The sequence below is a fragment of the Rhinopithecus bieti genome, unplaced genomic scaffold (genome assembly GCF_001698545.2).
Source record: "Rhinopithecus bieti isolate Rb0 unplaced genomic scaffold, ASM169854v2 scaffold_15251, whole genome shotgun sequence".
NCBI lineage: Eukaryota > Metazoa > Chordata > Mammalia > Primates > Cercopithecidae > Rhinopithecus > Rhinopithecus bieti.
This window is the reverse complement of record NW_016808059.1, coordinates 134140-144551: the sequence shown is the minus strand read 5'-3', so window position 1 is coordinate 144551 and position 10412 is coordinate 134140. Positions and strand designations below refer to the sequence as shown.

General features: G+C 43.4%; 1 protein-coding gene across 1 annotated transcript; it reads left to right on the top strand.

The window, feature by feature from the left end:
* Window positions 1-506: 506 nt before the first annotated feature.
* Window positions 507-3681, top strand: TCEAL5 (transcription elongation factor A like 5). The gene is given in 4 exon segments (XM_017885376.1): window positions 507-706; window positions 2032-2099; window positions 2783-3284; window positions 3287-3681. Coding segments are annotated over 2 exon segments (615 nt in total). The 5' UTR covers window positions 507-706; window positions 2032-2099; window positions 2783-2809; the 3' UTR covers window positions 3427-3681.
* The last annotated feature ends 6731 nt before the right edge of the window (window positions 3682-10412 follow it).

Here is a 10412-nt window from a genome sequence, read left to right as displayed (position 1 = left end):
AAGTTTTTCTCTCTCTTAAACACTTTCTCATAAATGAAATTGCTTTATTTAATTTTGTGCTTATAAGAATAATCCATGCTGAGGAGAGTGAATTAAATAAGACCAAAAATATTAAAAAAATAAAACCCCTATTTTGACTACTTGTATCCCTACTTGACAATCCACCTTGTACCCATTATGAGAAGACCTGGTCCACAGGCAGAATGAACATCAGTGGCTGCGTGTAGAATTAGATCGAGTAGGTGTCTTAGGATAACAGGAGAGAAAGAAAAAAAATTCCTCCGAGATGTACCAATGGCCAATAGCTCTAGAAGAAGGTGCAGCCCCTCCCTGATAACCACGGAAGAATAAATACATACCACACAGAGAAAGGGCCACATTTGACTTCTGGGATTAGCAAAGACCAAAATTAGTGACAGGGCCCCGTGCTGTGGGGCAAGAGAGAGGGCTAAGCGGGGGTCGGGGGTGCGGAGGGCGCTCAGACGGAGAGACTAGTGAAGGGAAGAAGTGGGCTGGCTCCTGACGCACTTTCTGCGGGTGGGAGGGGAACTAGGGACCCGAGCCCACTGGTGACGTTTTTCTCACGTGATCTGAAGCCGACGTGTGCAGAAGTCCCTCTCCTCCAGGTACCAGCTCTCTGTTTCCGTGGAGGAAGGCAGACTTCAGACTGAGGGACAGAGAAGGCAACTGCCCTACAGCCCTGCAGGTCGGTACAAGTCGGGGACCCCTGAGGTAGGGATGGCAATGGACATAGGCTACAGAGGATCGGATCTGCTTTCTAGATACCGCCCCGTTCCACCCCCATTCATTTTGGCGCAGAAATTTTTTTTGTGTTGGGCAAGAGGTATGGGTACCAGCTTTTATTTCCCTGGAGAAGTGCAGGCTTCTGGCAGAAGGAAATGTGAGAAAGAGTCATTTTCCCGAGATGGCTACGAATCCATAGCCTCCTGTGGATCCCTGTGGTTGGGATGGCAGAGGGCAAAGACCAGAGCGGGTCCAGGACTGGATTCTCTCCACTCCTTTCCCGACGCTCACTCATTTGGTGCAAGAAATGGAGGGCTTGGTGCGGGGCGGGGAGGAGGGAGGGGGGCGGAACTCGAGAGAGGTCAAGGGTTGTGAATTGGGTACCAGTTGGGAACTCCTAGGAGGCGGGCGACCGGCGATGTCTGATGGAGGAGGAGGAGGACCAGGGAAGAGAACAGCGATGAAACGGCGAGAAAACAGCCTGATCCCTGCAAGGCAGCGGGAGGCGGGCGCAGTCAGTGACCCCAGGCTGCGGAGGGCGGACCCTGCAACGGGTCCAGGCCTGAGTTCCCGGTGTCTTTTCTCCATCCTCCTTCCATTTTGGAGACGGAAATGGTGGGCTAAGGGGGTCAGGGGAAGGAGGTGCTGTAGAAAAAGGGAGACAGAGGTTTGATCTGGGGATCAGCTCCCTATCCAGGAGGAGTGGCTTCTGAACTAGGAGGATTGAGATGAGGTAGCAGCAAGACCAAAAATGTTACCGGGTTTGGAAATAATTTGTCTCTTGCATTGCAGGAAAATGTGGGCTTTCTGTGTATGTGGGGAGGAAGGAGGTGGCAGGGGTGTTTTGGACATTTCTGCCTGGCCCCCTGTCTCTGTCACCACCATTTTCAGAGAAGTGGTGGGCTCTGCTATTTGGCTACCCTGAGGTGAGGGATTTGGAATGTAGAGATCTGAGTGCAGCAGAACACTCTGTCTTCAGAACATTCTTGTCTCTAACCCCACTCATTTTCGTGCCAGAAAAGTGAGATAAAAATTTGGGAGGAAGATTCAGAAACATTGAAACGCTTTGGAAATAATCTTTCTCGCCTGTTTCCCAGAAGTAGAACAATGGAGGCTCTTAAGAAGGAGCTGCGGAAGGGGAATCAGAGAAGGCAAGGGAAAGGGCAAGGAGGTGATAGGAGCTGGGAAAGTTTTGACAAATAAGGTCCCAAAGAACCAGTGTCCAAGTTACCAGTCATTCACTTTCTCAATTTCTCATTCACCCACCTGTTTCTTGTCTTTCTGCAGGTCTTCAGGTCTGTGGTTGTGGACACTAACCCAGACAAGAAAAGGAAAGACCTGCAGTATCAGTGCAGGTCAGTGGGAGAGGGCTACTGCACCAGGACCCTTGGGAGTAGGAGTGACTTAAGCCAGAACAGAAGTTGGGGAGCCCACTGCCTGCCACCCCTCCTCCAATCCTCCCTCTTGCAGTTTCGGGATACATGACTGCCGTCAAGACCCTTAGGGAATATGGTGATCTATGGCTGGTGAGGATAGAGGGGAGAATAAGAAAGTAAGAGAATGGAGATGTAGCATCTGTGATGCCCCTTGAGGATATAAGAGTAGCCCTGAAATCTGAGAACTGGCTATGGTTCTGTTCTGTCTGCAGTTTTATAAGTCTTACAACTGCTTGTAAGGGGAAAAAGAAGAAAACTGCCCAGGATTTCTGCAGGTCAGTGTAAATTGGAACTACTCAGTTAAAATTGGTATGGGTAGGCATAGCCAAGGCCAGAGCAAAGTTTAAGGGCCAATATGCTCCTATGCATTTCTCAGGACATCCTCTTTAAATGTAGGGAGAAGCACCTGTGGAAGTTTCTGTAAGACTGGCTCATGTGAACATTTGTAAAGTGAAAAGGAAAGGAAGGAATGTAAGGGTGGGAGTGTACCTGGAAGATGGGATAGGGTCAGGAAAACCTTAAGTTAAGAAAGGCAAGTACTATCAGGACCTGTGTTCAACTCCCAAAGCCCTAGTGTCCTGTGTTTTCTTTTTGTCTCCTAGGAAAGGCAAAGAAGGGAACATCTCAACATGGAAAAGCTCTACAAAGAAAATGAAGGAAAGCCAGAGAATGAAAGAAACCTAGAAAGTGAGGGAAAGCCAGAAGATGAAGGAAGTACAGAAGATGAAGCAAAGTCAGATGAGGAAGAAAAGCCGGACATGGAGGGGAAGACAGAATGTGAGGGAAAGCGAGAGGATGAGGGAGAGCCAGGTGATGAGGGACAACCGGAAGATGAGGGAAGCCAGGAAAAGCAGGGCAAGTCCGAAGGTGAGGGCAAGCCACAAAGTGAGGATAAGCCAGCCTCCCAGGCAAAGCCAGAGAGCCAGCCGCGGGCCGCCGAAAAGCGCCCGGCTGAAGATTATGTGCCCCGGAAAGCAAAAGAAAACGGACAGGGGACGGACGATTCCCCCAGGGACTCTCAGGAGGACTTACAAGAAAGGCATCTGAGCAGTGAGGAGATGATGAGAGAATGTGGTGATGTGTCAAGGGCTCAGGAGGAGCTAAGGAAAAGCAGAAAATGGGTGGTTTTCATTGGATGCAAAGAGATGTACAGGATCCATTCGCCCCAAGGGGCCAACGGGGTGTAAGGGGAGTGAGGGGTGGAGGTAGGGGCCAGAAAGACTTAGAAGATGTCCCATATGTTTAATGTCTTTGGCCTTTAATTCTGATTTCTCTAATGGGAATATTGCCAGTCCTGCTTTTCCTGGCAGGCATTTGCCGGGCTATGTGCTTTAACCTTAAGCTGATACTTTCCTTTAGGTGTCACTCTTGTTACCAGCAGACTTTTGACCTACCTACATGCTCTGCTTTTAGTAGAGGATTTATCACCCATGTGCCAATGGAATAAATGTTCATCGGTACATTGTAAAATCAACAATAAAAAGAGTTTTCAAGAACCATGTATACACGTATCAGTCCATTTCTGAAAAATAAGAATGTTTACATAATACATCCATCAATGGGGGACCACTATGCAATTGAGTAGACCAGAAGAGAAATAATGATTATTCTTTGTGTGGTGGAGACTGAAAATCTCATTCTTTTTCTCTATGTACTTTTTTTCTAATCCTAAAAAACACAGGCTATATTTTGTTTTTAAAGGAATCTCAAGGTAATACAAAATAGGAAAACCAGTAAATACTAAGCAATCAAAAGAACTATTCATTGATCATATGAAGGCAGTGGAGACACTACAATTCTTTTGGAACAACAAAATGGTAGGTAAAACTGCACATTACGCACCTGGGCACTTGAAGTTGGGGAATGCACCTTGGCAGTTTATCTACAGATTCATTGCGTCCAAGGCGGACACGCCTTGTGTGGAAATGCGGCTAAAAAACTTACCTCCCAGGACTGTGGACGAGTAGATCAGATGTGACGCTTAGAAGTCTGCTGACCTATGTTAGGCTGGCTCCTGGCCTCTCCCCTGCACTACAATGAGTAACCATCCAGACAGTTGGTGAGGGTGTGGAATGTTGGCTGAGAGATCCTCACAACTGTGGCCTTAAAGAAGACCGATCTTCACTGTGGCCTAAAAATAGGTACAAGGAAGCTGAGAAGATAGGTGCCACTTGCCCTGTTGATGGCACATTTGTTTTGGGGTTTTTTTAATGTTGTGGCCCCCTCTCCAGGATCCTGCACCCTCTAAAGGCCGCCCATTGTTGCTGGTTTGGCTAGAGTCTTTCAAGGTGGTGAATTGAATGCGCGCCAATAGGTTCCCATATTCTGTGGAAAATGTCCCTCTCTTTCTCCTTTATAGTTATGTTAATCACTGATGTGAATGTGGGAAAAATGCTTCAATAAAATCTTAGACTAATGATATTTGTCAGGGCATTAGCAATTACCTTAGTAGACTTGGCCCTTTAAAGGCAGAGTTATCTTACTCATTTTTGTTACTTCATAGGGCACATAATAAGAAGCTTAAAAGTAACTATGTTAGTTATTGAGTCAAAAGGCCTCAGTTCTTGGCCCAGTTCTGCCCGATTGAATACATAGCCTTGAAACTGTAATGTTATTCTTTAGCAACTGATACTTGCCACATCAAAAGGAACACAGCGGGAGATGGATTATATCAAAATTCATTTTTAAATGATTTTAACATTGGATATAGTAGTGTTTTTCAAAGTTTGCTACTTACTAGCAGACCTCTTGCATCAAAATCACCTAAATATCTTGTTGAAAATGCAGGTTCCTGGCTCCCACCTCAGACCCAATGTGTCAGAATCTCTTCTGATTTGTCTCCACAATGTGTGTGTGTGTGTGTGTGTGTGTTTGTGTGTGTGTGTCTGCATGTGCCTTTTGCTTTTAGCTCATTTTCATTTTTATCAAATGAATACACACACAAATTTTTTAAATCCTATAGTACAAGAGTTTTTTTTAATTATTAAAAACTGCAGTTTTCCTTGCCATTCCACATTCCCACTCCCCAGAGGCTACTACCATAGGCAACTACCATAATTTTGTTTTAATCTGACATTTACCTCCACATTTCTGAATAATATGTATATGCTGCTATTTATTTTTTAACAGCTTTATTAAAAGGTAATTCACATACCATAACATTCACCCTTTTACAGTATACAATTCAGTGGTGTTTAGTATATTAGCAGACTTCTGAAGTCATTATCACTATCTGGTTCCAGGATATTTTCATCACCTTAAGAAGAAATCCCATATCCATTAGCACATAATGTCATGCCCACTCCCCTGTTCTCCTAGCATCTGGCAAGCACTGACCTCCTTTCTTTCTCTATGGATTTGCCTATCCTGGACATTTTGTATTAATTGAATAATACAATATTTGGCCTCTTGTGTCTTGCTTCTTTCACTTGCCATATTTTCAAGGTTCATTCATATTGTAGCACATATCATTACTAAACTTTGTATACATATTTTGTGTGTAGATATATTTTTGATTCTCTTATGTATACACCTAGAAGTGGAATTGCAAAGTAATGATAACTCTGTTTAGATTTTGAGGAACTTCCAAACTGTTTTCCAAAGCAACTATGGTATTTGACAATCCCACCAGCAGTGTAGGAAGTTCCCAATTTATCCATATCCTCACCAACACTTGTTATTGCCTGTATTTTTGATTTAAACTGTCTTAGTGGATATGAAGTGGCATCATATTGTGGTTTTAATTGGCATTTTTCTAATTGCTGATGATGTTCATCATCTTTTTATGTGCTTATTAGCCATTTGCATCTCTTCTTTGGAGAAATATGTATCCAGATCTTTTGTCTCTTTCTAAATTGGATTGTTTTCTTATTGATGAGTTGTAAAAGTTCTTTGTTTATTCTGAACATAAGTCCCTTATCAGATGTATGACTTGCAACTGCTATTTCTTGACTTGTTTATTTTAGTCATTAAGATTTTCTGATATGATAATGGAGTAATTCTTTCTTACCATCATAACCCCATTATCTATTGCCTACCCCCAATATGGCTTTACCACATACAATGTTTATTTTAGCAAGCATCCCAGTGACTCTGTTGCTTAACTTGGAGGACCATTTGTGTTTGTCAGGTTAGGCTAAGCTTATGCTGAAGTAGCTAACAGCTCCCAAACCTCAGTGGCTTAACACAGCAAAGGTTTCTCAAACTTCATGAAGGTTGGGGATAGAGAAGCTCTGCTCCTCATAGTCTGTCAGGATCCATTGCAGCAAAGAGAGAGCGTGTATGAGGATCTCAGTCACTTTTCTACACTGTGGTCTAGAAGTGACAAAAATCACCACTATTCATAGCCCACTTCTTCATATTTCTAGCTCCTTTAATTCTGACAAGATTTCTCAGAGAGCTGTTATTTATGCCCTCTACATAGGAGATTGATTTCTGAGAGAGCTGTTATTTATGCCCTCTATATAGGTGATTGAACTGAGGTTCAAAGAGGAAAATGATTTATTCAATGTTCCATTCCAATAAAGAGAAGAGCCCAGATTGAAATCCAGGTTTATCTGGCTCTAATGCAATAATTCTTAGCTAGTTTCCTTTCCTTTACTTTTTTTTTTTTTTTAGATGGTTCCTTGCTCTGTCACCCAGACTGGAGTGGAGTGGTGCAATCTCGGCTCACTACAACCTCCGCCTCCTGGGTTCAAGCGATTCTCCTGTCTCAGCCTCCTGAGTAGCTGGGATTACAGACACATGCCACTGTGCCTGGCTAATTTTTGTACTTTTAGCAAAGACCGGGTTTCATCATGTTGGTCAGGCTGGTCTTGAACTCCTGACCTCAAGTGATCCACCCGCCTCGGCCTCCCAAAGTGCTGGGATTTCAGGTGTGAGCCACCATGCCCAGCCAGTTTCCTTTCCTAAACCAAGGATTTCATTTTCATTTTCACTTTATTGTCCAACCAGTCCTTTAGGATGTCAGCAAAGTGATGTTTCCTTGGATGACAAACCTAAAGAACAAGGCTCACAGTGGCATTGCTGCCTCTGTCATCAATGCCTTAGAGAGGCATTTTCACACCAATTCACAGCTTTACCGTACTGCCCCCCAAATTGCGAACTGTTTCTGCAGTGAATGTGGGTGTTCAGACAGGTGGTAGCATCCCTTTTCTTTTGAATTGTAGGAACACATGCTCCTACAGGCAAGGTCTTTTTGCTTGGGGTTCCTTAAATTTTGGGGCCTGAGTTGACTCAAACACTAGAAGCATTGTTCCAAGCAAACACAGAACTGAAATCACCACATAAACACCAAAACAGGTCTAGGCACAATCAAGGCTCTTCTGAGAGTCTGAGCAAAATAGATTGGGATTATTTTTCCAACTACATACCTACCCAAACTGTTCTAGGGGCTGTTTCACTGCACTCTGAGAGAATGGTTCAACCCTCCTACCTTAACCCCAAATTATCTGGTCAAATTCAGATTGCAGTTGGCTGTGACAAGGACAAATACCTTAAATTTTTTATGCTGTAAAGTTTTATATCCATCCCCACAGAAGTGTCCTTCACACCCCAAAAGGAAAGAGGACAGGGAAAAAATCGAAGCTTTATAACAGAAAAATGAAAGCAGTTCTTAACACTGCTTTGTGTTGAATTTATCACCAGTTCATTCAAGCCAATAGAAAATGGCCAATGTTGCTAAGCACAACCATTTAATAGAGGATATGAACTTTACTTCTCCCTCACTTCTCTCCCAAACCTAGGAAGTGTTTTTGGGATAAGTAGAAAAATGCTCTTAAAATAGATTCCAACTGTCTGTCCGCTACAAGCTCCTAGAGCAAAAGGGTATATGTTGTTTATGGGAACCAGAGGGAACCTTAAATTGAATATACTATTATGTTGTAAAATGAACAACACAATTGCCAGTTTCAGCTCCAAACGGAGAGCAGAAAACAATATAACTTACACATCTACAATAGGGGGAAAAGTTGGATAAACTGCAATACAACATTTTTTCTTAAAACCACCAGAGAACTCAGGTCACAGGGCAAATGATCATCCTCAAATCTAGAGAAAGACACTTGGTGGGAGAAATAGTAGTAACCAAGCATTTCCTTACCTGAAATAGATAACATCAAATGCCACGTAGGTCAGTTAAAGAAAATTGAGCTAGAAATTGTCAATTGATTTCTAAAGACTAAGTGAGGACCAGCATGAGAGTATGTGAAGTCTCCGAGGGTCACAGACACAAAGGAACTTGCACCTTCCTTCAGGCTTAACTCTAGAAAGTCCACTAGATGTTCCCAGTGAAGATCAGTGGGAATCCAAAAAAGGTTGCCCTCTAGCGCCAGCTAAGAGAGGGAAATAGCAGTCCTTGCTGACATTTCAACTAGATCCATCTCTCTTAGTAAACAAAAGTCTTGATCTGCAGGAAGAAGGACAACAAAACCCATATCATGAAGTTACTGGTGGAAATCCACTGCAGCTGAGGAAAGCAAACAGGAAAACAAAAGCTATATGAAGGGGAGGGTGCAGGCATGTGTGCTAGGTCCAGCATTACATGTGGAAGAGAGGCATGAACACATGTGAAGTCTACACCACCAAAACTCAGGCTCTCAGTGCTTACCAAAGATGAAGATGTGATCAGAACATCAGAGAATGCCCTTTCTGCTCTCCAGAACCATGCTAACAAATACTGAGTAAAAATATAGTGAATGACAGCAAGGGACATATCCTTCCTAGGGAGTAGTAGAAAGGGAAAATGCAAAGCCAGGTGGAAAGAACTAGATATATATGGGAAACAAACTGTCAAACTCAGCCCAACTTCTGAGTAGATTTAAGCAAACCTTCCACCTAAAACATAGCAGAAGGAAAGATATAGACATACCCAAGCATAAAATCTATTTACCTCGGTGATTACTGCCTTATACATAACCCAGCTTTCAAGTAAAATTATGAAAATAAAAAAAGACAAGAAAATAAAACATTCTGAACAAACAAATTAATCTCCAGAACTAGAATCAGATATGACACAGATTTTGGAACAATAAGACCAATAATTTAAAATAACTATGATTGATGATCCACTGCCATGGCAACATGAGGTCTGAGGATATACTCCTCAGTGAAACTGGTGAAAGAATATAACTATTTAAACTCTTTGGAAATGGTCCTAACGGCAAATAAAGAAACATTTCTTCAAGAATATCCACTAAACTTAATAAGAACAACGAAATCTGTGGCATTTGAACCAAGATTCTCTTCTTGTCTTCTCACTTCCAATTCAGCATCATGAAAACACTCCAGAAGGGTGCAGCCAAAAACACAGGTCTCACTCTCTCCCACCAGCTCATACTTGGACGATCACGCTATTTTTCCCAGACAGATATAAGTTCTCATCCTGCCTTGAGCTATCTGTTGCAGAAGCTAAATCCTGGAAGAGTGCAGCTGACAGGTGAGGGCTTCCTTCTGCCCAGGCCCCACTCATTAGAAGGTGGCTTTACTTCCAGCATAACGTGCTGAGAACACTGGGGCACCAATTGCCTGGGAGGGGCAAGCTAAGAAGAAATGAAGGTAATGCCCACTCACAGTCAAGTGCCCAGCTCCTAAAGCAGAAGTTCTATTCAGAGAGAATTGTGCCACCATTCCCATCCCCAGCTCCAGAGCCTTGTGTAAGAGTTTTTGGCCAGGGAGAGAGTCATGCTTTAAAACTCAGAGCTCTAAATCTCTTTCCAAAAGAACTGATTTCATTTGTCACTCAGTGTGGAGAAACTGAAGGCTAAGGTGCTATAAAAATGGAGGGTGTAGTGAAAAGCAATTAAGAGGAAGTCGGTAGATTCAGGAGAGATGCAAGCTAAATGTTAGACCAGCTAGTTGACCAGAGAGAACCAGGGAAAGACACAGCTAAGTAGAGTGCTCTTGGGGTCAAAGCAGATCTCAAACACTCACCTCAAAAACTACCTCTGCAGGCCGGGTACGGAGGCTTATGCCTGTAATCCCACCACTTTGGGAGGCCAAGGCAGGCAGGTCACTTGAGGCCAGGAGTTCAAGACCAGCCTGGCCAATATAGCTAAACCCTGTCTCTACTAAAAATACAAAAATTATCCGGGTATGGTGGCACACACCTGTAATCCCAGCTACAGGGAAGGCTGAGGCATGAGAATCGCTTGAACCCGGGAGGTGAAGGTTGCAGTGAGCCGAAATTGCACCATTGCACTCCAGCACGGGTGACAGAGCAAGACTCTGTTTAAA